Raw genomic sequence first — 25549 nt, 5'->3', positions numbered from 1 at the left:
TGTTTGAGAATATCAGAATCAGAATATTAGATTCTTAAGGATCATGTGACAGGAATCACAGGAATAAATTACTTGTTAAAATGTATTCAAATAGAAAATTTTGGATCAAATAAATGCAGGCTTGGTGAGCAGAAGAAAAAACATTAAAAATCTTCAAAACCTTTTGACTGGTAGTGTATTATTAATACAAAAGTACGTACAGTATGCATGTATATGCACACATGTCAATTTCAATTCATATTAATGTAGCATCTTTTCTAAAATGTGTAACTTGTCAAGAACGTGTCCAGGACACATATCAGCCTAAATTTAATTAATTAAATACATAAACAAATAAAGATTTGGTAAAAGAAAATACAGCCTTAGATTATTTGCAAAGTATCATTTTCATGATAATTCTTCTCACAGTTTCCATTTTGCAATACTGTGAAAACAGAAAAGCATTGTTTTGACAGTTTATTCTTATATGAAAAAGTTAATGTTTTTATGTTCTGTTTTTATTTTAGGGTGAAATATAAGACAGACTTGTGAGACTCACCCAAAACAGCAATAACACATGATGCACAAGTGCTTTTATTAGAAAAATGGCTCTGCTGAACATTCTTTTTGTCCTTTGGATTTGTACTTTACATCAGGCATTGGCATTTTAGTGCATGTTGTAAAAACTTTTCATTGGTTTTATACACATAGAAAACAATACAAATGTGACAGAAATATACAGTCTATTACAAAAATGTACACCTAGGCAAACCTTTTCGTTCAGAATAATTACAGGCACACATCTCTGTAATTTGCATTACTGACACCATCAATATACAGCATATTTACAACACACAGTGCTAGCGTGCAAGATAACCTGTTCTTGTTGTTTTTGCTATACGGAGGTCTCCTGCTCCAGGGGAGAAACTGGATCTGATGGGAGAAATGTGTCTGTCTCTTCCTCAGTTCCAGCATCCTCCTTTACGTTTCCATTCATTTCCTTATGACCATCCATCTCCTAGAAGCAGTTTTACTAGAGTAAACTCACCTAAAGCAGTAATACATTGTACTGTAAAGTCATAAGACAGTCTTACCGTGTGCGCAGGAGGAGCCGTACAGCAAGTGCTCGGTTTCACAAGCTTGTGCAGAAGGGATCGTGCCCTTTGCATCACAGGATACACTGTGCCGGAGGCCACATCGTCTCCTTTTGTTGGGCCTTGAAAAACGTGTAGAAGAAAAGATATATAAATTAGAAAATGGTATTTTTCTGTGTGTTTTCATATGCTGCTACCAGTGTATTTGGTAGCACTTTACAATAAGGTTCATCAGTTAACATTAGTTAACTACATTAGTTAAATTAACCAAGAATGAACAATTCTTCTACAGCATTTATTAATCTTAATTAATTTTAGCATTTACTAATGCATTGCGAACTAACATAAACAATGAACGACTGTATTTTTATTAACTAACATTAACAAAGATAAATAAATAGTATAATAAATGTGTTGTGCATTGTGCATTCATGTTAGATAATACATTAATATCAACTAATGGAATTTTATTGTAAAGTGTTAAGCTTGCTTAAAATAAAAGGTAATTGTGACTTTTTGTAAGACAGAATTGTAAGATGATTTTTATTCTGTGGTGGAAAAAAGCTTCCATATTTTAGTATGATTTTTATACTATTTTCAGTGTTCATTTTAATTTTAGTAATTTTGTTGCTTTTTGTCATTTTTATTATATTTCTATATTTCTGCTTATTTATTTTTATTTATTTTATTTTTTCAGTTTCATTTTTTGTAATTTTAGTACTTCAACTTATTTTAGTTAGTTGCCATGTTCATTTAGGTTTTTCATCTAGTATTTATATTTTATCTCAGCTTTATGGCAACACTTTACAATAGGGTTTTATTTAGTTAACTACATGTTAACTCCATTTAGTTTACTACACATTAGTTAGCTTGAACTTACAATGAAGAATACCTCTACAGCATTTACTAATATTACTCAATGTTAATTTCAGCATTTACTAACACATTTTTAAAACCACAGAATAACAATCATCTTACAATTCTGACTTTTTTCTTGCAATTCTCAGAATTGTAGTATTAAGCCAGAATTGTGAGATAAAAAGTCGCAATTACCTTTTATTTTAAGCAAGCTTAACACTTTACAATAAGGTTCCATTAGTTAATATTAATGTATTAACTAACATGAACACACAATGAACAATACATTTATTACACTATTTACTCAACTTTGTTAATGTTAGTTTAAAAAAATGCAGTCGTTCATTTGTTCATGTTAGTTTACAGTGCATTAACTAATGTTAACAACTTCTAATTTTAATAATGCATTAGTAAATGCTGAAATTAACATGAACTAAAATTAATAGCTGGTGTAGAAGTATTGGTCTTTCTTAGTTCATGTTAACTAATGTTATCTAATGGACCTTACTGCAAAGTGTCACCATTAATGCACTAACTTGAACAACTATATATATATATATATATATATATATATATATATATATATATATAGCTAGTTGTTAGTTCACTCATGTTAGCTATTGCATCTGCTAACATTAACACAATGCAATATTTAATTATTTCAGTGTATGCAGTTTCTGCATTCTTGCTGAGCTATTGCTAGGCTTTTGCATGTCCAGTTGCATTTTCTTTGTAATTTTCTGGGTCCTTCCTTCAGTTTAATTGTGATTTTTTTCCCACCTATTTTATCGTCAACAATACTAAATTTCTAAGTCTAATAATTATTTAGAAAAGTAATACCAAACCTCTAATCACCAAGCAACTCAATTTTGAGACACTTTTAATGTCGCGTTCTAAACAAACACTATCAGAAGCTCTTTAGGTCAATGTTTCATACCAGTCATGAAGCTGATAATAAGTCCGATGAGCACCACGGTGGAGGAGTTGAGAGCGCTGTACCACATGTATGACAGAGAATATAATCCATTCAGCCCTACGGGTCTGTTGGAACATGAGGAAAAGCATTTAATTTTTTTCCTATATATGAACACACACACACACACACACATTACAGTGCACACTTGTACCGATCTACAATCACCTGGCAGGATCTATGACAGCAGGCACGGCTGTGACGGTGATGTTTTCAGGGGCACCTGGTATGGTGTTAGTAGAGTTAAGGGCAAGAACTTGTACAGAACTGGGCATCCGAGACAAAAAGCCACCAATACCAACCCAGAATGCCATGATCAGACCTGCGGCAAGTCCTGTTACAGCTCCCTGAATCAAAGAGAGAAAACTTCCTTATTCATGTGGGTGGACTGATGCATGTATTGAATGATGGTTGGATGAAAGGAAGAAGGGAACTTACAATGCTATTTGCACATGGGAAAAAGATGCCGAGACAGAACAGACCGAGCAGCGGCCCACCAACCATCCCGAAGATACTGAGAGCGGCCTTAAAGTGAAATACACAACTACAGTATGACAATTTACTCACTTTCAGGTCATCCAAGATGTGGATGATTTAGTTTGTTCATCAGAACAGATTTTGAGAAATGTAGCATTGCATCCCTTGCTCACCAATGGATCCTCTGCAGTGAATGGGTGCCGTCAGAATGAGAGTCCAAACAGCTGATAAAAACATCACAATAACCCACACGTAATTCACACCACTCCAGTCCATCAATTAACATCTTGAAAAGTGAAAAGCTGCACGTTTATAAAAAACAAATCCATCATTAAGGCATTTCAAAGTTTCAACATTCGCTTCTGGTCAAAATACAAACCCATAATCCATAATAAGGCTTCCTTCAGTGAAAAAGTTAACCTTCTGTTGTCGTTTCACATCAAAATCCACTTAAAAATGTTTAAAAATTGGTTTATTTGCTTGATATGTGCATATTTCTCTCCTGATTCAGACAAAACCACTTTTTCACCGGAGAAAACAATACTATGGATTATAAGCTCTTTTAGACTAGGTTTTGAGGTTAAAACATTTGTTTCTTACAAACGCAGCTTTTGGCTTCTCAAGATGTTAACCGATGGACTGGACTGGTGTGGATTATTGTGATGTTTTCATCCGCTGTTTGGAGTCTCATTCTGACGGCACCCATTCACTGCAAGTGAGCAAGTGATGTAATGCTACATTTCTTTAAATCTGATGAAGAAACAAACTCATCTACATCTTGGATACCCTGGGGAAGAGTCAATTTTCTCCAAATTTCCAAGGTCATTTTAATAATCTAAAGAAACTTTTTTGACTATAAAGGACGTTTTGATAGTTCTGATTTAACACAGGATATATTTTGATTTCTTAACATAAGCCGATTATAAATTCTGCTATAAATTCATCACTGGGTCATTCTATAATTGTGTAATATTTTTAATATATTTTCATCAATATAAAGCCTGATGCTTAATTTTCTAATACACAATTATACTTTTCCCAATCACACTACTGTATGTTAAAAAAGCCATATCTTTTGTTAAAAAATGATGTTCATATCACATACAAACCTGGTATTCAGCTGTCTGATTTCACAAAGTTGCTCATTCTACTCTGCATTTTAACATGACCTCAAATATAAATTAATTTCATAGTTTTGCCTTCAGTTAGATTAGGTTATGAAGACATTTGGGTGTGTCCTTCAAAAATAATAAGTGTTTATTGTGATATAACTTGTTTTATTTGTGTCCGAAAAACCATTGTCAACTAAGTTACCCACTAGAAACCCCCTCAAAAAGGAATGGTTTGTCCCATTCTCACATAATTTGCACAGTATGATAATATTTCCTCTAGAAGCACATGGATGAAACACTAGAAGTTATGTTCTCTCATTTTCCGCTAATATTGGTTAAACCTGTGACAAGAGTGGATTAATTGACTGTCAACTGTGTTACACACGTATTATTGCTGCAAACAAGACAATTTAACTAAAACGTATATTTTGTTTATGAAAACATATTTCTAAACATACCATATACTCAGTAGTTCTGGGCTTCTATGCTGAGTATAGCCCCAAAACACTAAAAATGTCAACTAAGTTACTTGTCAACTTTGTTACCCAGTAAAGGTAACATGGTGAAAAGTAGCAAACATAGATGGCATTTTATGCACATATTTCTACAGATCACCTTTATTTATATAGCACTTCATACAATATAGACTGTTTCAAAGCAGCTATGTAAGTTCATGTGTGGGTTTTTGGAAAAAAGTAAAACTTTTGTCAAATGCTAAATGTACCCCTAATTATAGAATGACCCCACTGCTTATAAAAGCATGCATGCTTACCTGAAGAACTGAACTGTTCATCAAATGCACGACATAAGCCATAGCCAGACATATAATCCCATATGCCAGCGCTGGATGAGAAATATAATCATGCATTATAAACATGCTCACTGAAAGCTTCATTTGATCTTTTTGAGTAAAGGGGAAACCAGAGGAAACATATTCTATCACTGTGCATCAGCGGAAAGACAGAAATCATTTTAAATGAAGAGATAAGCATTGAAGATAATGTCTCACCCAGCAGCTTTGACAGCAGAGTGGCTCTGGCCTCCGTCATTGAGAAATGGGGCTTGATCAGATCCACCATAGTCACTGTGGCTAATGAGTTAAAAGCTGAGGATATTGTACTGTGAATGAGAAGGAGAATGTCTCATTTGCATATACAAATAAGTACACTTTCTATACTTTTTATTGCAGGCTTAGAAGTATCTTGTAGGAGAAGATCTTATAATACAGTCATTGTTCTTTAACTGAAATATGATCTGTGAAATATGATCCCTTCAGTAATCACGCTGCTACCTGAGTGATGCGCTGAACAAACAGGCCACAAACAATCCAGGAAGTCCAGGGAAGTTTTGTAACATGTCCATGACAAAATAGAGCACCATCTGTGACGTCAAAACACATCATATAAATTCACTATTTATATTTTCTAGAATTCTAGAATTTACTGTTGTTTGGTCCTGCTAACCTGGTCTTTGGATGTGATGTACTGCTGTTTTAATGGGCTGTTGTTTCCGTAGCAAGCGTACATGACCAGCCCCATCAGACAACTGAGCATTAAAGCCACCTGAAGACAAGGAAACACCATATAGCAGGACCTGCAGGAGAACAGATGATGTTTTATGACTCATACGTTCATCTGAGAGCCTTAGGGGTCTGTAAGTGGGTAAAAGGAGCACTTACATGACGGCTTCTTTCTCTGTACGAGAACTGAGGTACCTCTGAACCTGAGCCTGGTTCACTCCATATAGAGAGAGCATCAGAAACACTCCTCCAACACCTAGCGTCCAGAACGTGTGTCGTACCGTTGGGTCGGGATTCAGGCTGGACAGACACAGTCAGTCAACATGAGAAGTGAATTTGAGTTTCAAAATGATATCACGACGAGATACTTGCATTAGGGATTTGTTAAGTATCAGTGATGCTTATTCTTTCCACAGGATCAAAAAAAAAAAAAAAAAAGTAACTGACTTTATATTTCACCCTTTTCGCAATTCTGGGAGAAACAAGTCAGAATTGCGAGATTTAAACTCAAAATTCTGAAAAGAAAAGCCTGAAAAGAAAAGTATTTTGATTTGTTTGCACCCTCAGATTCCAGATTTTCAAATATCAAAATAAGCTTTCCATTGATGTATGGAAAGCTTAATTTGATATTTGAAAATCTGGAATCTGAAGGTGCAAACAAATCAAAATACTTTCAGATGAAATATTAAATAAGTAAGTAAGTAAACATTTTCATTATTTGCTGTTGGTTTAGTTCAATGACAAAATAAAAAACAATTATTTAATTATGGATATTATTATACTATAAAATGACTTTATACATCTAAATAAAGAGCTGCCTAACCTGAAAAGGAGATTGTCGTCATATTTAGAGGTCCTTGGCTTCAAAAAGTTTGAAAAGCCTTGATTTATTAGATGTGTTCATTCAAAGTGACTCGCCCTGGAGCGGCCTGGTGATTAAACATGCTGCCTACCAGTTTATTTGCAGTTTTAACCATTTATAGCGAACTTACTCAATCCCAGAGATGTGTCCACCATCTCTGACTTTCGCCCAGGCATCAGACAAACCACCAGCCTGATGAACGCCCACAATGATGACGGCCAGCTGACCAGTAAACATCACTACTGTCTGGAAAACATCGGTCCAGACCACTGCCTTCAGTCCACCCTACAAAAACATGCTAAAATAATTACAACTTCTCTGAGATGCTGAAAACATGAAATGATGCAGTATTTGACTTTTAAATCATAACTAGACAAATAAAATTTGAAAACTTTGAGTTGGCTTGAGAAAGACTAGCCTGAAAGTTTGAAGCAGTTGTAAAAGTATGAAAGTTGATGTAGCATGTTTTAGCATGAGTAGCTTGTTTCTTGCAAAATTAACATCTTATTAGCATGTTGCTAGCATGTTGTTAGCATGATTAGCATGTTGCTAAAATGTTTCTAATAGTATTAACATCTTACTGACATGTTTCTAACATGATAAGCATGTTACTAGCTTGTTGCTAGCACGATTAGCCAGTTACTAGCATGTTGTTAGCATGATTTGCAAGTTAGAATGTTGTTAACATGATTATCATGTCATTAGCATGTTTCTTGTGTGATTAGCATAGTACTAGCAGGTTGTTAACATGCTTAGCATGTCAGTAGCACGTTTTAGCATGATTGGCAAGTTACTAGCATGTTGCTAACATGTTTCTAACATGGTTGACAAGTTTGTAACATGATACTAGCATAATTAACAAGTTACTAACAGTTGTTAACACGATAAGCAAGTTACTAGCATGTTGGTAGTGCGTTTTTTAGCATAATTAACATGTTCTTAACATGTTACTAGCATGATTTAGCACAATTAGCAAGGTACTAGCATGTTGCTAGCATGTTTTTAACATGATTAGCATGTTGCTAGCATATTATTAGCATGATTAGCATGTTTCTAAAATGATTCTAATAGTATTAACATTTTACTGACATGTTTCTAATATGATTAACATGTTACTAGCTTGTTGCTAGCATGGTATCATGATCAGCATGTTGCTACCATGTTTCTAACATGATCAGCAAGTAACTAGCATGTTGCTAGCACGATTAGCCAGTTACTAGCATGTTGTTAGCATGATTTGCAAGTTAGAATGTTGTTAACATGATTATCATGTCATTAGCATGTTTCTTGTGTGATTAGCATAGTACTAACAGGTTGTTAACATGCTTAGCATGTCAGTAGCACGTTTTAGCATGATTGGCAAGTTACTAGCATGTTGCTAACATGTTTCTAACATGGTTGACAAGTTTGTAACATGTTACTAGCATAATTAACAAGTTACTAACAGTTGTTAACACGATAAGCAAGTTACTAGCATGTTGGTAGTGCGTTTTTTCAGCATAATTAACAGTTACTAGCATGTTGTTAACATGATTTGCAAGTTACTAGAATGTTGTTAGCATGATTATCATGTCATTAGCATGTTTCTTGTGTGATTAGCATAGTACTAGCATGTTGTGTAGCACGTTTTAACATGATTGGCAAGTTAATAACATGTTGGTAGCATGTTTCTAACATGGTTGACAAGTTTGTAACATGTTACTAGCATAATTAACAAGTCCTTAACATGTTACTAGCATGATTTAGCACAATTAGCAAGGTACTAGCATGTTGCTAGCATGTTTTTAACATGATTAACATGTTGCTAACATATTATTAGCATGATTATCATTTTGTTAAAATGTTTTAATAGTATTAACATGTTACTGACATGTTTCTAACATGATTAGCATGTTTCTAGCTTGTTGCTAGCATGGTATGATGATTAGCATGTTGCTACCATATTTTTAACATGATCAGCAAGTAACTAGCATTTTGCTAGCACGATTAGCCAGTTACTAGCATGTTGCTAGCATGATTAGCATGTTTCTGGCGTGATTAGCATATTACTAACGTGTTGTTAACATGATTAGCATGTCAGTAGCATGTTTCTAGCATGATTGGCAAGTTACTAGCATTTTGCCAGTGTGATTAGCAAGTTACTAGCATGTCGCTAACATGAATAAGTTACTAACATGTTTCTAACATGGTTAACAAGTTTGTAGCATGTTACTAGCATGATTAGCAAGTTACTTGCATGATTAACATGTTTCCAGCATGATTAGCATGTCTAAACCAGCTACCCTGGTGAAAAAAACAGCATATGCTGGTAGGCATGTTTTGATGCTGGTTTAAGCTGGTTCTTAGCTGGTTTGTGCTGGTCCTTTGCTGGTTTATGCTGGTCATGTTGCTGGTCAAGGACCAGCATAACCCAGCAAAGGTGCAGCTTAAACCAGCATCAAAACATGCCTACCAGCAAACAGCCTAGGCTGGTTGTCTAGTTTTAGCAGTTTTAAGCTAAAAATAGCTGGTTTAACCTTGGCTAGTCTTTTAGCAGGTCTCCCAGCTTGGCCAGCTAAAAAGTGGCCATAAAACCACTTTAAAACCAGCCTAGGAGACCAGCCAAAGCAGCCATTCAGTTTAGGCTTCCTCAGGCCAACTTAATTAACCCTGTAAAGCCTGACATGAAATAACAGTCTGAAAAATGTATTTTTTTAATGTGTGAAAGGCTGTTATAACTCAATTGGTTGGATAAAATGAGAACATTAAGCTCATGCTCAAGGATTTTTTAAGAGGCCAAAACTGAACAAAAACATGCAATTTGAAGCAAATGGACAGAAAGCATGTACTGTAGTAGATTATGAACAGAGTTAGATTATGGCTTCGATCATTTGCCTTACATATTTGCATATCAAATATAATACAGCAAGCCTTATAGGGTTAATGGTTAACATCAGATGCTGTCATCGGTAAACAAATGTTTAAGATGCAAAACAAAGCTGTTGAACGTTTACGAAGAAAACACAGATATCATGCACTTATGAAATGTGCACAACAAGACCAGAAGCATGCAATCTGTACAGTAAGAAACCTTAAACAACTAAAAATGATCTTACCAGTGCAGTATAAAGAGTGCACACTAACCCAGTCGCCAGTACTGCTCCCCATAAATGAAAACCAGTAACTAGACACAGACATGTGTTATTAGTAACAGAGAGTTGTATTCATGTACATGCAGTAATAGCGTTAATTACGTCTAAATATATTTGTAACATTACCTGCATTCAATGCAAGGGCAGGTGTATAGATGCCAACACCCATATAAATGACCTGCAAAAAGGAACCACACCATAACTCTCTCAAAAAGAGCCATGCAATGCATTAAATATGCAAAAATGCAAACTTCATTTTAGAGAGGCTGGGACTTACCATTTGAAAAATAAAAGTAACAGTGCCACATATACGGACTGCTTTACAGAAGCGCAGCTCCAAATACTGTGAGGTGAAAGAGATATTAGCATGCTTCATAAAGCAAACAATGAAAAAAGAAAACATTAGAAGTGCAAAAAAGACAGTGTCGGTACAGTGTCGTGTTTGGTTGCCAGGATGTTGCTACACTGTTATAAAACTAAAAGTTCTAAAAGGGTTTTTTTTGTAGCAGTGTTATAGAAGAAACGTTTTTGTTGCCAAAAAACCTTTTAGTGAACATTCTTAAAGGAACAGTCCAATTTAAAAAAATGCACAAAATTTACTCATCCTCAGGCCATCCAACATATAGATGAGTTTGCTTCTTCATCAGATTTGGAGAAATTTAGCATTTCATTACCTGCACACAGCTCCGAATGATTCAAACTCTAGACTTTAGATCAATAAGCTCAAGCAAAAAAACTGATCAAACTTAAAGAGCCATTTTTGAATTTCGACATCGTTTGTTATGATTTTAAAAAGGTGAAACTAGGCAAAAATAGGTGAAACAGAACTTTTTGAAACTCAGAATCAGTTAAACAATTGCATCGCAAAATGATTCAATGTTTCGAATTGCTCCAGTCGGATTGCGAATCATTTGATCCAGATCTTCGGAGCAGATGTGCGTATTGTTTGATTTAGATCAGGACTTCGGAGTGGGTTCGCAAATCAGCTGAAACTTTGTGTATCGCAAATTCAAATTCAAATTCAAATTCAAATTTTATTAGTGTTAAGAGGATAACCCCTTGAGATGAAACATCTCGTTTTCGAGGGGGTCCAAAAATAAAAAGCAAAAATAATTTTACTTCTGGGCAAAATACAATTTCATAATCCATAATAACGCTTCATTCAACGTAAAAAAAAGTTCATATCCTGTTGTCCTCTGACAACAAAATCCACCAACATACATATTTAGAAGTGTTTTAGACTGCTTTCACCTGTGTTTCTTTTGTGCATATTTCTCTCCTGATTCAGACAAGATGACTTTTTCCACTGGAGGAAGCGTTATTATGGATAGAGGACTCGCATTTTAGCTGGAAGCAACAGTTTGAAGTTAAAAGTGGCTTAATGATGGATTTGTTTCTTACAAACACACAGCTTTTTGCTTCACAAGATGTTAATTGGTGGACTGGAGTGGTGTGGATTACTTGTTGATTATTGTAATGTTATCAGCTGTTTGCACTCTCATTCTGACGGCACCCATTCACTATAGAAGATCCACTGGTGAGCAAGTGATGCAAAATGTCTCCAAATCTGATGATGAAACAAGCTTATCTACATTCTGGATGGCGTAAGGGTAAGTCAATTTTCTCTAAATATTAATTTTTGGGTGAACCCTTATTTTATTTCATAAGATATCTTCAGTGTTTTCAAAGGACATGTACCTGGTAAACACTGGTGAGATGCAGTCTGTAGAACAAAGGAATGAAAATGTGTGCTGGTATCAGGAGACCAAGAATATACGAGCAGCCAATAAACCAGTACTGCGTGCCATTGGCGTAAACCTCAGCCGGCGTGCCAATGATGGCCACGGCCGACTGGAAGGTGGCCATAAGAGACAGAGAGAGCGGCAGGCACTTCATACTCCTGTCTGCGAACAGGAACTCTCGCGTGGTGCTCTGGCGTCCTCCGGTGAAGGCGTAGTACAGCCCGATGGCCATGGAGGCCACCAACAGCAAGGCGAATATCACATAATCAATAACAGTGAAGTACTTGTGGCCTGCGGGATCCATACTGAGACTGCTGGCATGAAGCGTGATATTACAGTCTCCGCTTCGTGATCAGGACAAAGGTCAGAGCCATTGATTGGCAAATCTGATGACGACCTGAAACATGTCACAACTGATATAAGATAATGTACTTAATCAGTCAGGTTATGATTTCATGTTATGCTAGTATGAAAATCTATTGAAAGATCTGAGGATTGTCAAATGCAAACTAAATTTAATCATATGATCATTTATAATAATTTTATCCACTTATATATTCATATTCATATTGATTCATTAAATGATTAGTAATTTACATTATATTATTGTTTTTTGTACTATTTTTCCATTGTTGTTTAGTCTTATGACTGTGTTTCAAGGGCTGAATAAGAGATACAAGGGAATGTTTATGGAAATTCAAGGTTTGTGTCATGTTATTGTTAATCAGTTTGGTATAACAATACTTGTTGAATTTGTGCTGGTCAGACGAAGATTAGATTAGACTAATCTCTGCTGACTAGTTGTTCTGTTTCCAGACAAAATGGATATTTTCTGACAGGATCTGGCGTCTGGGGCTAACACTATCTTCCAAATGCATCTTATACATCTTACTGTGAGTGACTGATACTTTAATTTTACACGTTTTTAATCAAAATATCAAAACTTGATTTTCCAGTGAAAACGTCAGACTTCTCTCTGGTGATGTATGTAGGACATTTCCAATCATTTAGTCTACTTAAAACTGGTATGATATGAAAACCCTATTTTGCCCATGCATCTTCATTTATACACTACCAGTCAAAAGTTTTTGAACACAGAGAATTTTCTTCTGCTCACCAAGTCCGCATTTATTTGATCCAAAATACAGCAAAAGCAGTAATATTGTAAAATATTTTTACTATGTAAAATAACTGCTTTCAATTTGAATATATTTTAAAATGTAATTTAATCCTTTGATCAAATGTACATTTTCAGCATCATTTCTCCAGTCTTGATCCTTTCAGAAATCATTCTAACATGCTGATTTGCTGTTCAAGAAACATTTCTGATTATTATTATTATCATTATGTAAAACAGTTGAGTACATTTTTTTTTTTTTCAGAATTCTTTGAAGAATAGAAAAATCCAAAGATCAGCATTTATCTGAAATAAAAAGCTTTTGTATCATTATACACTACACATTATAAACTATTCAAAAGTTTGAAGTCAGTAAAGTTAGAAGTCACTTTTTTGGGGGGAAACAATTTATAGAAATAATATACTACTGATAATAATACTTTTATTTAGCAAGGATGCTTTAAATTGGTCAAAAGTGATGATAAAGACATAATGCTACAAAAGATTATTTCAAATAAATGCTGTTCTTCTGAACCTTCTATTCATCAAAGAAACCTGAAAAAAATCTACTCAGCTTTTTTTTTTAGCATACTAATAATAATAATAAATGTTTTTTTAAACAGCAAATCAGATTATTAGAATGATTTTTAAAGGATCATGTGACTGGAGTAATGATGCTAAAAATTCAGTTTTGAAATCACAGGAATAAATTACATTTTAAAATATATTCAGATAGAAAATGATTATTTTAAACAATAAAAATACTTCAAAATTTGTACTGTTTTTGCTCAAATAAATGCAGGCTTGGTGAGCAGAAGAGATCTCTAAATAAACATTAATAATCTTGACTGGTAATGGACATTTATAATATATTGTTTATTTTAAATTCCATGTTATAATTTATATTTTATATATTATTTAAAAATAGTTTGCCTATTTTAAATGCCATGTTTACAGTATCTTCTCTGAGTGGTCAGTCTCACCTAAAATCTGTGCTGTTTTGCAATAATCAGCAATTATTATGGTTTCAGAAATTACATAAATATGGTAATCATTCAGTAGCATGATATTAGCATCTGTATTTCCGTAGGGCTCCAATGGGTTAATCAGGTATGGTGAACACTAAACCACAAGACACTACAGGGTTAACAGTTCCTGGCAGTTGGGACTACTTTGCAGAGACGTCACTGATTGCAGTTTCAACTTTACCCCAAATGCATAGTCCAAAACCAGAATTCATGTAAAATTGTACAAATATTTCATTTGCTAACTGATCTACATAATTAGCCCTTCTATTTGAGTGTGAAATTTCACTTCCGTGTTATCGTGGGTTAGTTGATGGACTAGTTAGCTGTGTTTCTCATTGTCATGCAGTGGTACAGTGTTTCTCATCATCAGAAGCACATGTAGTGCGTTACGTTTGCTCGACATGTGGGTGTTCTTACCTAAAGCAGTCATTCAGATTCAGATCCGCTGGAGCTTCACACACTTCATGTGTGTCATCCGGGGGCCAAACACTAAATGTCAGTGTCGCACTCCTCCCAGTGTTACAGCAACCATCACGCTTGAAGGTTACCGAGCCACTTTTGTCAAATAAAACACTGTGCACCTTACAGTTTACAATCTAAAGATGTTATCGTGGTAGTTATCGGGTTTGCCAACACACATATGCAGCTGTTATTATTTCCTCTACGCGTGCTTTTTAAAATAATTGGCTACTTATTACATTTAATATTTAATAATAATAACATGCGCGGTCCAATAAAAATGCAACCACGTGGGGAGGAAATAAAGCGCATTTGTGAGCACAGATTAGATTACGTGGCTGCGCAAATAGCGCGCAGTGATGATGCGTCAGAGCGTTGTTTGTGTTTTAGCTTCCGAGGTCGAGCATGACACACACCCGCGCCAGATTTTGAAACGTTCTATTTACAAAGAAACAAATTAGCAAAAGTTAGAATTTCGCGCGTTAAGAACAAAGTAATGGACAGCCAGATGGAAACAATGGAGCAAGGTAAACTTATGACAGTCTGTTACCATTTAAACGTGTCAAATATGTCAGATCGTTTTGAAACGTTTATACGTCTGAGACTAAACTTATTCTTCTGTTCTACTATTTTGTATGTGTCTTAAAAACGTTGCTTTGAAGTGTATGCTTTACATGCATGGAATTAATTTTGTAGATGTACGCTACCCGTCAAAAGTTTCTGAACAGTAAGATTTTTAATGCATTTATTTTTTATTAATCCAAAGTACAGCCAAAATAGTACAAATTTGAAATATTTTTACTAGTTAAAATAACTGCTTTCTATTTGAATATATTTTATGATGTCATTTATTCCTCTGATTTCAAAGCTGAATATTTAGCATCATTACTCCAGTCACATGATCTTTCAGAAATCATTCTAATATTCTGATTTGCTGCTCAAAAACATTTATTGAGTTTCTCAGGTTTGGTGAATAGAAAGTTCAGAAGAACAGTATTTATCTAAAATAGATAAATGCTGATCTTTGGATCTTTGTATTCATCAAAGAATACATAGTCAGCTGTTTTAAATACTGATGATAACAATAATAATAAAAATGTTTCTTGGGCATCAAATCAGCATGTTAGAATGATTTCTGAAGGATCACCTGATGAATCTTGTTTCAACTAATATCTATACTAATTTTTACAAAATAAACAAATTTAACTAAACAGCAAACAAAATATAACAAAGTGTACACAACATTAATTTTCAGTACCTATGTAACAATTGACTAACATTGTATACAGTCAAACTATCACTTGTTTTACATTGAAATCAGTCAGTTTATCCAATTAATAAAGAATTAATAAATAGATATATTCATTCAGTGAATGGGTGCCGTCAGAATGAGAGTCCACTAAAACTCTCATGATAAAAGCATCACAATAATCTACAAGTAATCCACACAACTCCAGTCCATCAGTTAACATCTTAATAAGTGAAAAGCTGCATGTTTGTAATAAACAAAGCTGTTATTACAATGTTTTTAACTTTAATTATTCTAATCTGGGCAAAGTAGCAGTCCGGCATGATCCATAATAATGCATTCTGATGGCCCCCATTTACTGCATTTTTGGGTGAACTGTTCCTTTAAACTTATTTCATTTTCCTTTATTAAAATATGATGCCTAAGGTAAGGCACAAGAACAAGCTACCTTTACAAAATGTCTTATTATTGTGATTAATAACGTTTTGATTACTTTACATTTATGAGTAGCTGTATCCAAACATTTGGTAGTGTAAGTGTATTTTCACATACTCTGTATCTTTTTAAGCATCCTGTGATTATGTTATATGATATGTCAGGTGTTCTGGGTCACCTGATGGCTTTAGAGAGGGGAGGTATGGGTCAGCAGGACCAGCATGAGTCTCAGAGGTTAGAGGTGCTCAAGGTCAAAGCCGTGACCCTCCGTGCCAAAAGAGATCAACTTAAACGTCAGACAGACGCTGTCAAGGTGAGACGAGTTTAAAATGGTAAAGAGACATATATCTAATATCTAACTTTCTTGTTGTCCTGTAGTCAGAAAATGTATTGTGTAATATACATCTAATGTAAAAATCCAGGTCCTTTGTATACAGTAGGCACAAGGTAGCAGTATTCATAATTCTTAGTCTAAACATGTATGAGCTTTATTGTCCACTTATTATCATTGTACCACAGATCCTGAAACATAAAATCAGCAAAGATCTTCCTTTGGACGATGGTGATGCTGCTGGCGACTTCACTGAACTACAAAAATCTTTGTTAACCGCTTGGAAAATGCAGTTGAAAGATCTTCAGCGTGCTCATCACTTAATTGGTAATTTTTGTACCAATACTGCATTCAAGAATAGATCATCTCTGTATTGCATTTGTTTTAGGCTGGAACAACTGTACTGTCTTTCTCAGGTGGCTATGATTTGGTGGAGTGTAAGGAAGGGAAGAGCGTGTGTGTGTCTTTTCACACAGCCTTTGAGGGTGTGTATTTGGAGACATACAACATGGAGCTGGACCTGACGCGTACCGTGCAGATCTCTCGCCATAACATCCCTCCGTCATTCCCGCTAGAGAGTTTTGCCAAGCAGAACCTGCAGAAAGACCTTAAAGCCTTCCTGCAAACCCTCAGCCAGAACCTCAACGCTTTAGCTGCTCGCAGACAGCAGGTCTACCTCCTCAAGGTATTCAGGTTCTCTGCATTTAATATGTGAAAAATTACTACAATTTAAAATGATTGTTTTCTATATGAATATATTGTAAAATGTAATTCATTCCTGTGATCAAAGCTGAATTTTCAGCATCTTTACTCCAGTCTTCAGTGTCACATGATCCTTCAGGAATCATTCTAATATGCTGATTTGCTGCTCAAGAAACATTATTCCCAATGACATTATTATCAATGCTGAAAACAGTGGAAACCAAGATAGATATATTTTTAGGGTTCTTTGAGTAGAAAGTTCAAAAGAAAATATTTTTTTGAAAGAGAAATCTTTTGTGATGTTTTTGTCAATTTAATGCATCCTTGCTTAATAGTCGCTCTCATCTTTGCCACAGGAGCTCGTTGGTTCAGTGGAGGTGATGGAGAGCAATCAGTTGTGCAATATTCTTGTGTTCATGTGTACAGCACAAGGCGAGACCCCCATAGCTGTTTTATGCACACTGGAGTACGGCGATCTCACTCAATGTTTGCCAACACGGGTTAGCATTGAGTGTGAAGGTACGGCACATCACAATTTAAAGAGTTAGTTGATCCAAAAATGACTCAGTTACTCACCCTCATGTCATTCCAAACCCATAAGACCTTCGTTCGTCTACGGAACTAAAATTAACATATTTTTGATGAAATCCTGAAATCTTTCTGACTTTCTGACACTGCATAGACAGCAATGCAACTACCATGTTAAAGGTCCAGAAAGGTAGTAAGGACTTCGTTAAAATAGTCCATGTGACATCAGTGGTTCAACCGTAATTCTATGAAGCTATGAGAATACTTTTTGTGTGCAAAGAAAACAAAATAACAACTTCATTCAAAAATTTCTTCTGCAAATATAACAAGACAAGTTAAAGGAGAAGTTCACTTCCAGAGCAAAAATTTACATATAGTGTACTCACCCCCTTGTCATCCAAAATGTTCATGTCTTTCTTTCTTCAGCCGTAAAGAAATTATGTTTTTTGATTAAAACATTTCAGGATTTTTCTGGACTGATATATGGTGCTTCGAGTTTGAAAAATGCAGTTTAAATGTGGCTTCAAGCGATCCTAGCCGAGGAAGAAGGGACTTATCTAGTGAAACTATCAGTTATTTATTTATTTTTTTTAAACAAATACAGTTTATATACTTTTTGATCTCAAACGCTCGTCTTGTTTTGCTGTCCCTGAACTCTGTGTATTTTGATTCAAGACAGTTGAGTTTAAAAACTCCAATCGTATTTTCTCCCTCAGTTTCAAAAATCATTTCAAAATCATCCTGCATCGCTGCAGAAGTACCGACCCAGTCTTTGCAAAGTGAACATGCAAAGAAGTTCAAACACCCTTAACAAAAAAAGGTAAAACAGCGATATAAGGCGATTTTGAAGTTGAGGGAGAACATGAGATGGGAATTTTTCGACATACCCTAACTGTCATGAACTGGGAAAAACGGGAGAGCGAGACAAAATGAGCGTTTGACATTAAAAAGTATATAAATTGTATTTTTTTTTTTTTTTTTTTTTTTTTTTTTTTAAAACGATTGTTTCTCTAGATAAGACCCTTCTTCCCCGGCTGGGATTGTTTACAACCGCATTTGGGATCGTTTGGAAACCACATTTAAACTACATTTTGGAAGTTCAAACTCGGAGCACCATAGAAGTCCACTATATGGAAGCTCTGTCCACTATTAAAGTTCTGTCAACATTTACTCATCCTCATGCCATTCCAAATCTGCACGACTTTGATTAGTCTATGAAACACAAAAAAGGATATTTTTAATGAAATCTGAGAAGTTCTGTCTCTGCAAAAAAAGGTCATAAAGAGTTTACTATCCCCAGGCAATTAATTGTAAAATGAAGGTTTGGAAATGTAAACTGATATTTCCTACTGAAACACCACAGCAAAAGATAGAAATAACTAACTTAAAACCATTTTTAAGCTGGTGAAAATACTAGTGTTCTAATCATTTTGGCCACCACTGTATATCTAAATGGTTAGATTTCTTAATTTAGAAGAATTGGGTTTGGAATGAGGGTAAGTAAATGATGACATAATTTCCATTTCTGAGTAAACTATCACTTAAATATGAAATTATTTTCTGTAAATTTACCCTTTAAGTGGTAAATATCGATGGACATTATTCTTACATGGGCTGGAATGAAGTGTGAGATTACAAATTATTATTTTTATCAGCTGTTCATTTGAGAATGAGGGCAACACAGTCTAATCAAAGCATACATTTATTTATCTTTATTTAAAATTTTGAAAAAGGGGAAAATAACTAGGATTACATTAATTTTGCATTTATTTGCTTCTATTCTTGTAGATAAAACACTTTCAGAATCTCCACAGTGGAAGAAAAACCAGTCTTTGCTCCTGGAGTCCCCAGCTCATACTGCTCTTCTGACCATGAGGAGGATGGGAAGCATCGCTTGACAAATTTGACAAAATTATCACCTTAATGTAAATAATGTCCTGTTACAGTGCAGTTAAAAACCTGACGGCTTATGTAACATAAGAGATGCACAGAGCTTTACATTCAGAGGTAGATTAACACGTACAGCTGTTTATCCATCAGTTTAAAATGTGTTCATACGTACATCAAGCGTACGTTGTCAAATGCTCTATAGAGGTGAGAAAGCTTCTTATTTTCTGTTGTAGTTTTTCTCTCTGCAGTTGTTTCAGTCTTTCTTTATACCAACGATAATACTCTTCCTGATACATCAGCTCTTTCTGAGAGATGCTGTCGATCAACGCCAGGTCTTTTAGCTGTAGAATAGAAAGCTGACCGTTTTCTGAAGCTTTGAATTTCTCTGTAACCATCATAGGTGGAGATGAATCGTCTTGCTTGACAGAAAACGATGCTGATTTAGCAAACCTCTGTTCTTTATCATCCTCGCACGTTTTTGCCGAGGACAGAGGTCTGAAAGCTGGAGCGGATTTTGAAAAGCGTGTCTCGTTCACATCGTTTGCCATCCTGACCTCTGATATGGCTCTCATTGTGTTGTTTATGGTAGCGTGCGGTTCGCAAACCCTTAAATGCAACAGCCGTTTGTGCTCTTTCAGCACTAGCTCTCGCTCCTGCTCCAGCAATCTGAGATTGAGTCTGTATTTGGCACTGATGTTGTGTAGTTTCCACTGAAGATGAACATCCTCTTTGTGGTTCAGCAGTCTTACGTCCGTTTGACGGCAGGACTTGGGTCTCTTAATGTTTAGCTGTGTTGACATGTTTCCTTAAAATGAATAAATGGAATGAAACATCCAGGTTAAGCACACAGATGCAGATTGTTTCAAGCCAAATTTATTTTAAAAACGCATGGCTGCTCATACGTATACATACATATATACAGCGGGGTCCAAAAGTCTCTGAAGCTTCTCAGACGTGTTATTTTACAGAAATATATGTATATTGTGTATGCATAATAAATGTAAATTTACTGTACCTGAAACTGCTGCATATGGTTTCTCGTCTCGCATGAGCCTGTAGACTAAGAATCTGCTGCTATGACACTTAAACATGTAAACAATGTCTTTCCTTCTGTCAGGTTTCAGGGTTTTGAATTTCAAAGTAATTCGGTCACATGATCACTATTGTAAAGATGAAAGTTTGAACTTCAGATTTCTTTCTTCATATCTCCACTTAATAGCTCACAGCTCATTTGTGACATTAAAAAATTATTATAAACAAAATTTCATATTTTATTAGTTTTTCGGATTAATATTCTGTAATCTGTACACTACAGCAATTGCACCTGTCTTGTTCCTTGTCCACATTTGCAATGAAATATTGTGATTAAAATATTATATAGTATTATATAAAAATAGGTATTTTACAGTTCACCCTACAATTTAGCTGTTTCTGATACCCCAACAGATCTTGAAGGTCAAGCTGGACATTTGTGTATATTTAACCCGTTTTGAGTAAATTTAACCCTTTAATTTTTCGTATAACTAGTTTTCAAATACCAGGTAGTTACTGCAGTTATTTCTGCTGTAAACGTATGAGTATTAAAACAACATACAGTTGAGGTCAGTTTACATATACCTTGCGTTTTTCCTTCTGAAGCATCAGTGAGTGTTTGAACCTTCTGTAATAGTTGGATATGAGTCCCTCAGTTGTCCTCAGTGTGAAAAGATGGATCTCAAAATCATACAGTCATTGTTGGAAAAGGTTTAAATACACAAAAATGACCTCTAAAGACCAGCATGCAGTTTAACTGTTCAGGACAAACAAGAGACTCATGAACAACTATCACTAAACAAAAAAACATCTGTGAATCATTCTGGTAACAGCACAGTATTAAGAAGTGTATGTAAACTTTTGAACAGGGTCATTTTATTAATTTAATTATTATTTTCTCTTGTGGATTATATGCAAACATATTTTATGTTAAAGATCTTATTCAGGTCTGTACTAACTAAAAAATAACATGCATTTTGTATAATCCCTATTATTTTGGTAAAATAAACATTTTGCAGATTTTGCAAGGAGTATGTAAACTTTTGACCTCAACTGTACATCATAAATTAATATAGGGTCTTCAAACTGTCTAAGAAGTTTCAGAATGTTTTTTTTTTTTTAATGTGGTTGTTTTATAATGTAGTTCTACTATGGTAACTATGGTATTTTTCTATAATCACCATAGTATTTTGGGGGGGGGAGGTACTACTGTATTATTTCCAGTGTTTGATTTGACTGTATGATCAGTTCATACATCCAAAACATCGATTTAAAGAGCGACTGAGGTAAGTTTCATTTAACATAACACTAATTTTAGTTTAGAAGCTGTTTTGTCTTGCAGGAAGTGCAAATCGACGTAAATGAAACGCTGTTTGAAGTACTTTCGTTATTGCCAAACAACAGAATTAATAGATTAAAATCGATGTTATGATATAATTTTGTGTCATTACTACAAAAACAAACTATTGCACTGATTTGTTCTATATTGTGGATTATTTTTTAATTATCGCGGCAGAATTTTTGATGTCATATATGCGTTGAAATTGCGCAGAAAAGCAAACGCTACTACAAGTCACTCATTTGAGTGCATGTGTATCTCAAGAGACGTTGTATTAGAGTGTTGTGTATATTCCTTGTTTCTTTTGATTAAGCTGTTAAATTAAAAGCTGATGTCCTGTTTGTGTTGTTAGATCACTAAAGTGCCAATGCAACAAATGCACGAAGAGAGAACAGTAAGTAAAAATCATGTCTTTATGATCTAGTCTTTAAAGTTTTATAATTGAATGACTCTAAAGTCCCTTTTTGTGTTTATAATCACATTGCCAATGTATTGTGGGGAAAACAAACAACACAATAAAATGCTAAAAGGAAAATTAGAACTAAGATGCATGGCAAACATATTGCATTTTTTCTCATTATCTAGTTAATGCGGGCAGTATGTGTTAATGAATCAGGGAAGCTGGATGTGAAACACATCCCTCGGCCTGAACCCAAAGATGGGCAACTCCTCATCAGAGTTGCCGCAACTGCTTTAAACAGAGCTGATCTGCTACAGGTAGACTATAAAATCTTGCCAGTGTTTGTGTTGGATAAGTTGAACCCCACTGATGGCTCATTTTAATTGACAGAAAAGGGGTCTGTACCCTCCTCCTCCTGGAGAGAGTGAGATCTTGGGTCTGGAGGCCAGCGGTGTGATTGCTGACATCGGCCCTGGGGTCAAAGGGAACTGGATACTGGGAAGTAAAGTAATGGCTTTACTGGGAGGAGGAGGCTATGCAGAATATGTTGCTGTTCCAGAAAAACTCGTCATGTCTGTCCCATCACCCCTCACTCTAAATCAAGCCGCAGCTCTTCCTGAGGCCTGGCTGACTGCCTACCAACTTCTGCACTTCATAGGTAAAATAACACCAGCTTGCTTTGTGTTTAATTATATTAAAATGAGGCTTTATAACCAAAAATGAAAATGAGCTGAACATGTAATTGAGTATGTTTCTCAGTAAGATTTGGAGAAATGTAGCATTACATCTCTTGCTTCCCAAATTGATCCTTTGCAGTGAATGGGTGCCGTCAGAATGTGAGTCCAAACTGATGATAAAAACATCACAATAAACCACAAGTAATCCACACCACTCCAGTCCATCAGTTAACATCTTAAGAAATGAAAAGCTGACTATTGCTTCTTGCTAAAACATGAGTCCTTTATCCAAAATATTGTTTCTCCAGTGAAAAAAATGTCTCATCTGAATGGAGAGAAATATGCACAGATCAACACCGTTTACAAGCAGAAACTATTCAAAACAGTTCTAAACAAATACGTGCATGGATTTTGATGTCAGAGGCCAACAGGGGATGGACATTTTCAGTGGAGAAAGTGTTATTATAGACCCATATTTGCCAAGAAATGTTGTTTTTGATTTCACAAGATGTACTGGAGTGGTGTGGATTAATATGATGTTTTTATCAGCTGTTTGTGCTCTCATTCTGACGGCACCCATTCACTGCAGAAGATCTTTTGGTGAGCAAGTGACTGGAATGCTACATTTCTGTTCAGTACATTTTACAGTAAACTTCAATTTGTGGGTGAACTATTCCTTTAAGTGTCCAAATGCATTTAAAGATTGTTATATTTCCATATATCGCTGTCTTTTATAGCCAAAGTGAAGCCAAATGAGACGGTGTTGATTCATGCTGGAGCGAGTGGAATAGGCACCGCTGCCATTCAGCTGGTTCGCTTGAGTGATGCAATTCCAGTAGTAACAGCAGGGAGTCCTGAAAAGTTAAAATTTGCAGAGCAGATGGGAGCAGCTGCGGGAATCAATTACAAAGAGGAGGATTTTTCTGAAAAAGTCCTGCAGTTCACTGAAGGTCAGTATTTTAAGCATTCTGAATGTGTTTATTCAACATTAAAATGAACACATTGTATAAAGTGTGTGTTTTTGTGCAGGCAAGGGAGCTGATGTCATTCTGGACTGTGTTGGTGGATCTTTTTGGGAGAAGAACATTTGTAGCCTTGCAATAGATGGACGATGGGTGCTTTATGGCATGTTGGGAGGTAAAACGGCTGATGGAGACTTGCTTGGCAAGCTTTTGAGGAAGAGAGGGAATCTTCTTTGCAGTCTCCTCAGATCAAGGAGTTTACAGGTTAGACTCAAAAATACTGCACTACTAGTCAAACGTTTTTGAACAGTAAGATTTTTAATGTTTTTTTTTTAAAGAAGTCTCTTCTGATCACCAAGCCTGCATTTATTTAATCCAAAGTACAAAAACAGTTTTCTATATTTTAAAATGTGTCTGACTGGAGTAATGATGCTAAAAATTTTGCTTTGAAATCAAAGGAATAAATTACATTTTAAAATATATTCAAATAGAAAACAGTTATTGAAAATAGTAAACATATTTCAAAATTTGCTGTTTTTACTGTACTTTGGATCAAATAAATGCAGGCTTGTTGAGAAGAAGAGACTTACTTCAGATTGCATTGCAAACTAAAAAGCTTCTTCATAAATTCATCCCAAAATAAAGATTCTGTCATTATTTATTTAAACCTCATGTCACTCCAAACCCTTATGCTATTTTTTTTTTGCCAGTTTTAACTCTTTTAATGGTGTATAATGTTAGATTTGAAGCATTAAATGTTATGCACTTTTCATTTATGGTTGTGTTTTATTTCCAGTATAAAGCAGAGCTGGTCCGGAGTTTCACAGAGCAGGTTTTGCCACACTTCCAGTCGACAGATTCTCCCTTGCGGCCTGTGATAGACAGCATGTTCAGCTTGGAAGATGTTGAAATGGCTCATGAGCATATGGAGGCCAACAAAAATATTGGGAAAATAATTCTTAAAATGGGAAACTCTTGACTTATGATTAAATATATGGAATGCAATCATTGTGATTATGACCATTTACAAAATCTATTCATGTTAAATTTTGCATAAAAAATATTTCACATAAATAAATACTTTAAAGAAGTTAATGAGAGAAAAACTTACAACTTTAGGATTAAAAAAAGTATTTTTTTTCTGCATGAAGCATGAGATCAAATGTTGTAACTTAAAACTTCATATTATCTGTTCTCTTAATTTTGCATATTAAACTGCTGTTTAGTTTAATATGTTTTTATAAATCATATTCATGGCTTATAATAGTTGGGTAAATTTCCCCTAAATAGTCTTACGATTTCTCTACAAATGAGGGCTATTGTTTTTTTTCTTTGATATTTATAATAAACATTTTAAAATAAAGTGAGTTGCTTTTTTATTTATAGGACTTAACTATGTAAAATAGTAGAAGGTATGACCTCTAAATGATTTTGTTTTTGACTATATCTCAAAAGTGTACATCTAACACTATTTTTAAGTAACATTTTTATAAATCTTTGATAGTGATTAAGCAATTATTACTGATACATTCTAAAAATCTTTTGCTGAAGCTGTTTGAAACGTTCAGTTATTTAAACGTTTTAAAATTGGTTAACATTAAGGAAACATTCCATTTTAGAATTCTGAAACAAGTAGTTACATTTAAAAAATGT

General features: G+C 34.9%; 4 protein-coding genes across 5 annotated transcripts in view; 3 read left to right on the top strand and 1 right to left on the bottom strand.

Moving 5' to 3' along the window:
* The window catches only part of LOC127179746 (ankyrin repeat domain-containing protein 66), a 31681-nt gene extending 19985 nt beyond the window's left edge, over positions 1-11696 (top strand). Inside the window, exon 4 of the mRNA XM_051133450.1 lies at positions 11532-11696. The gene's annotated coding sequence lies outside the window, so the exon portion shown is untranslated. The remainder of the gene's footprint in view (positions 1-11531) is intronic.
* On the bottom strand, positions 543-14601 carry slc5a6b (solute carrier family 5 member 6). The gene is made up of 16 exons (XM_051133447.1): positions 14310-14601; positions 11704-12144; positions 10283-10348; positions 10132-10183; positions 9970-10037; positions 7005-7159; positions 6172-6312; positions 5957-6086; positions 5785-5873; positions 5503-5612; positions 5266-5336; positions 3343-3429; positions 3073-3251; positions 2869-2972; positions 1074-1195; positions 543-997 (listed from the first exon to the last, which is right to left on the bottom strand). The coding sequence occupies exons 2-16, from the start codon at positions 12049-12051 to the stop codon at positions 875-877; spliced, it is 1845 nt and encodes a 614-aa protein (XP_050989404.1). The 5' UTR covers positions 12052-12144; positions 14310-14601; the 3' UTR covers positions 543-874.
* Positions 14602-14706: 105 nt separating this feature from the next.
* Positions 14707-20318, top strand: cenpo (centromere protein O). The gene is made up of 6 exons (XM_051133448.1): positions 14707-14878; positions 16200-16348; positions 16555-16693; positions 16783-17051; positions 17425-17587; positions 19385-20318. The coding sequence occupies exons 1-6, from the start codon at positions 14848-14850 to the stop codon at positions 19492-19494; spliced, it is 861 nt and encodes a 286-aa protein (XP_050989405.1). The 5' UTR covers positions 14707-14847; the 3' UTR covers positions 19495-20318.
* Positions 20319-21724: 1406 nt separating this feature from the next.
* On the top strand, positions 21725-25259 carry tp53i3 (tumor protein p53 inducible protein 3). 2 transcript variants are annotated; one of them, XM_051132718.1, is made up of 7 exons: positions 21725-21804; positions 22210-22251; positions 22443-22574; positions 22648-22915; positions 23672-23884; positions 23964-24160; positions 24693-25259. In XM_051132718.1, the coding sequence occupies exons 2-7, from the start codon at positions 22225-22227 to the stop codon at positions 24873-24875; spliced, it is 1020 nt and encodes a 339-aa protein (XP_050988675.1). In that variant the 5' UTR covers positions 21725-21804; positions 22210-22224; the 3' UTR covers positions 24876-25259. The 2 variants fall into 2 exon arrangements, with proteins under 2 accessions (XP_050988675.1, XP_050988674.1); XM_051132717.1 differs by lacking the exon at positions 21725-21804 and having other exon boundaries at positions 22086-22251.
* The last annotated feature ends 290 nt before the right edge of the window (positions 25260-25549 follow it).

The sequence above is a fragment of the Labeo rohita genome, chromosome 17 (genome assembly GCF_022985175.1).
Source record: "Labeo rohita strain BAU-BD-2019 chromosome 17, IGBB_LRoh.1.0, whole genome shotgun sequence".
Taxonomy (NCBI): Eukaryota; Metazoa; Chordata; class Actinopteri; order Cypriniformes; family Cyprinidae; genus Labeo; species Labeo rohita.
This window is presented reverse-complemented; position numbering and strand designations above follow the sequence as displayed.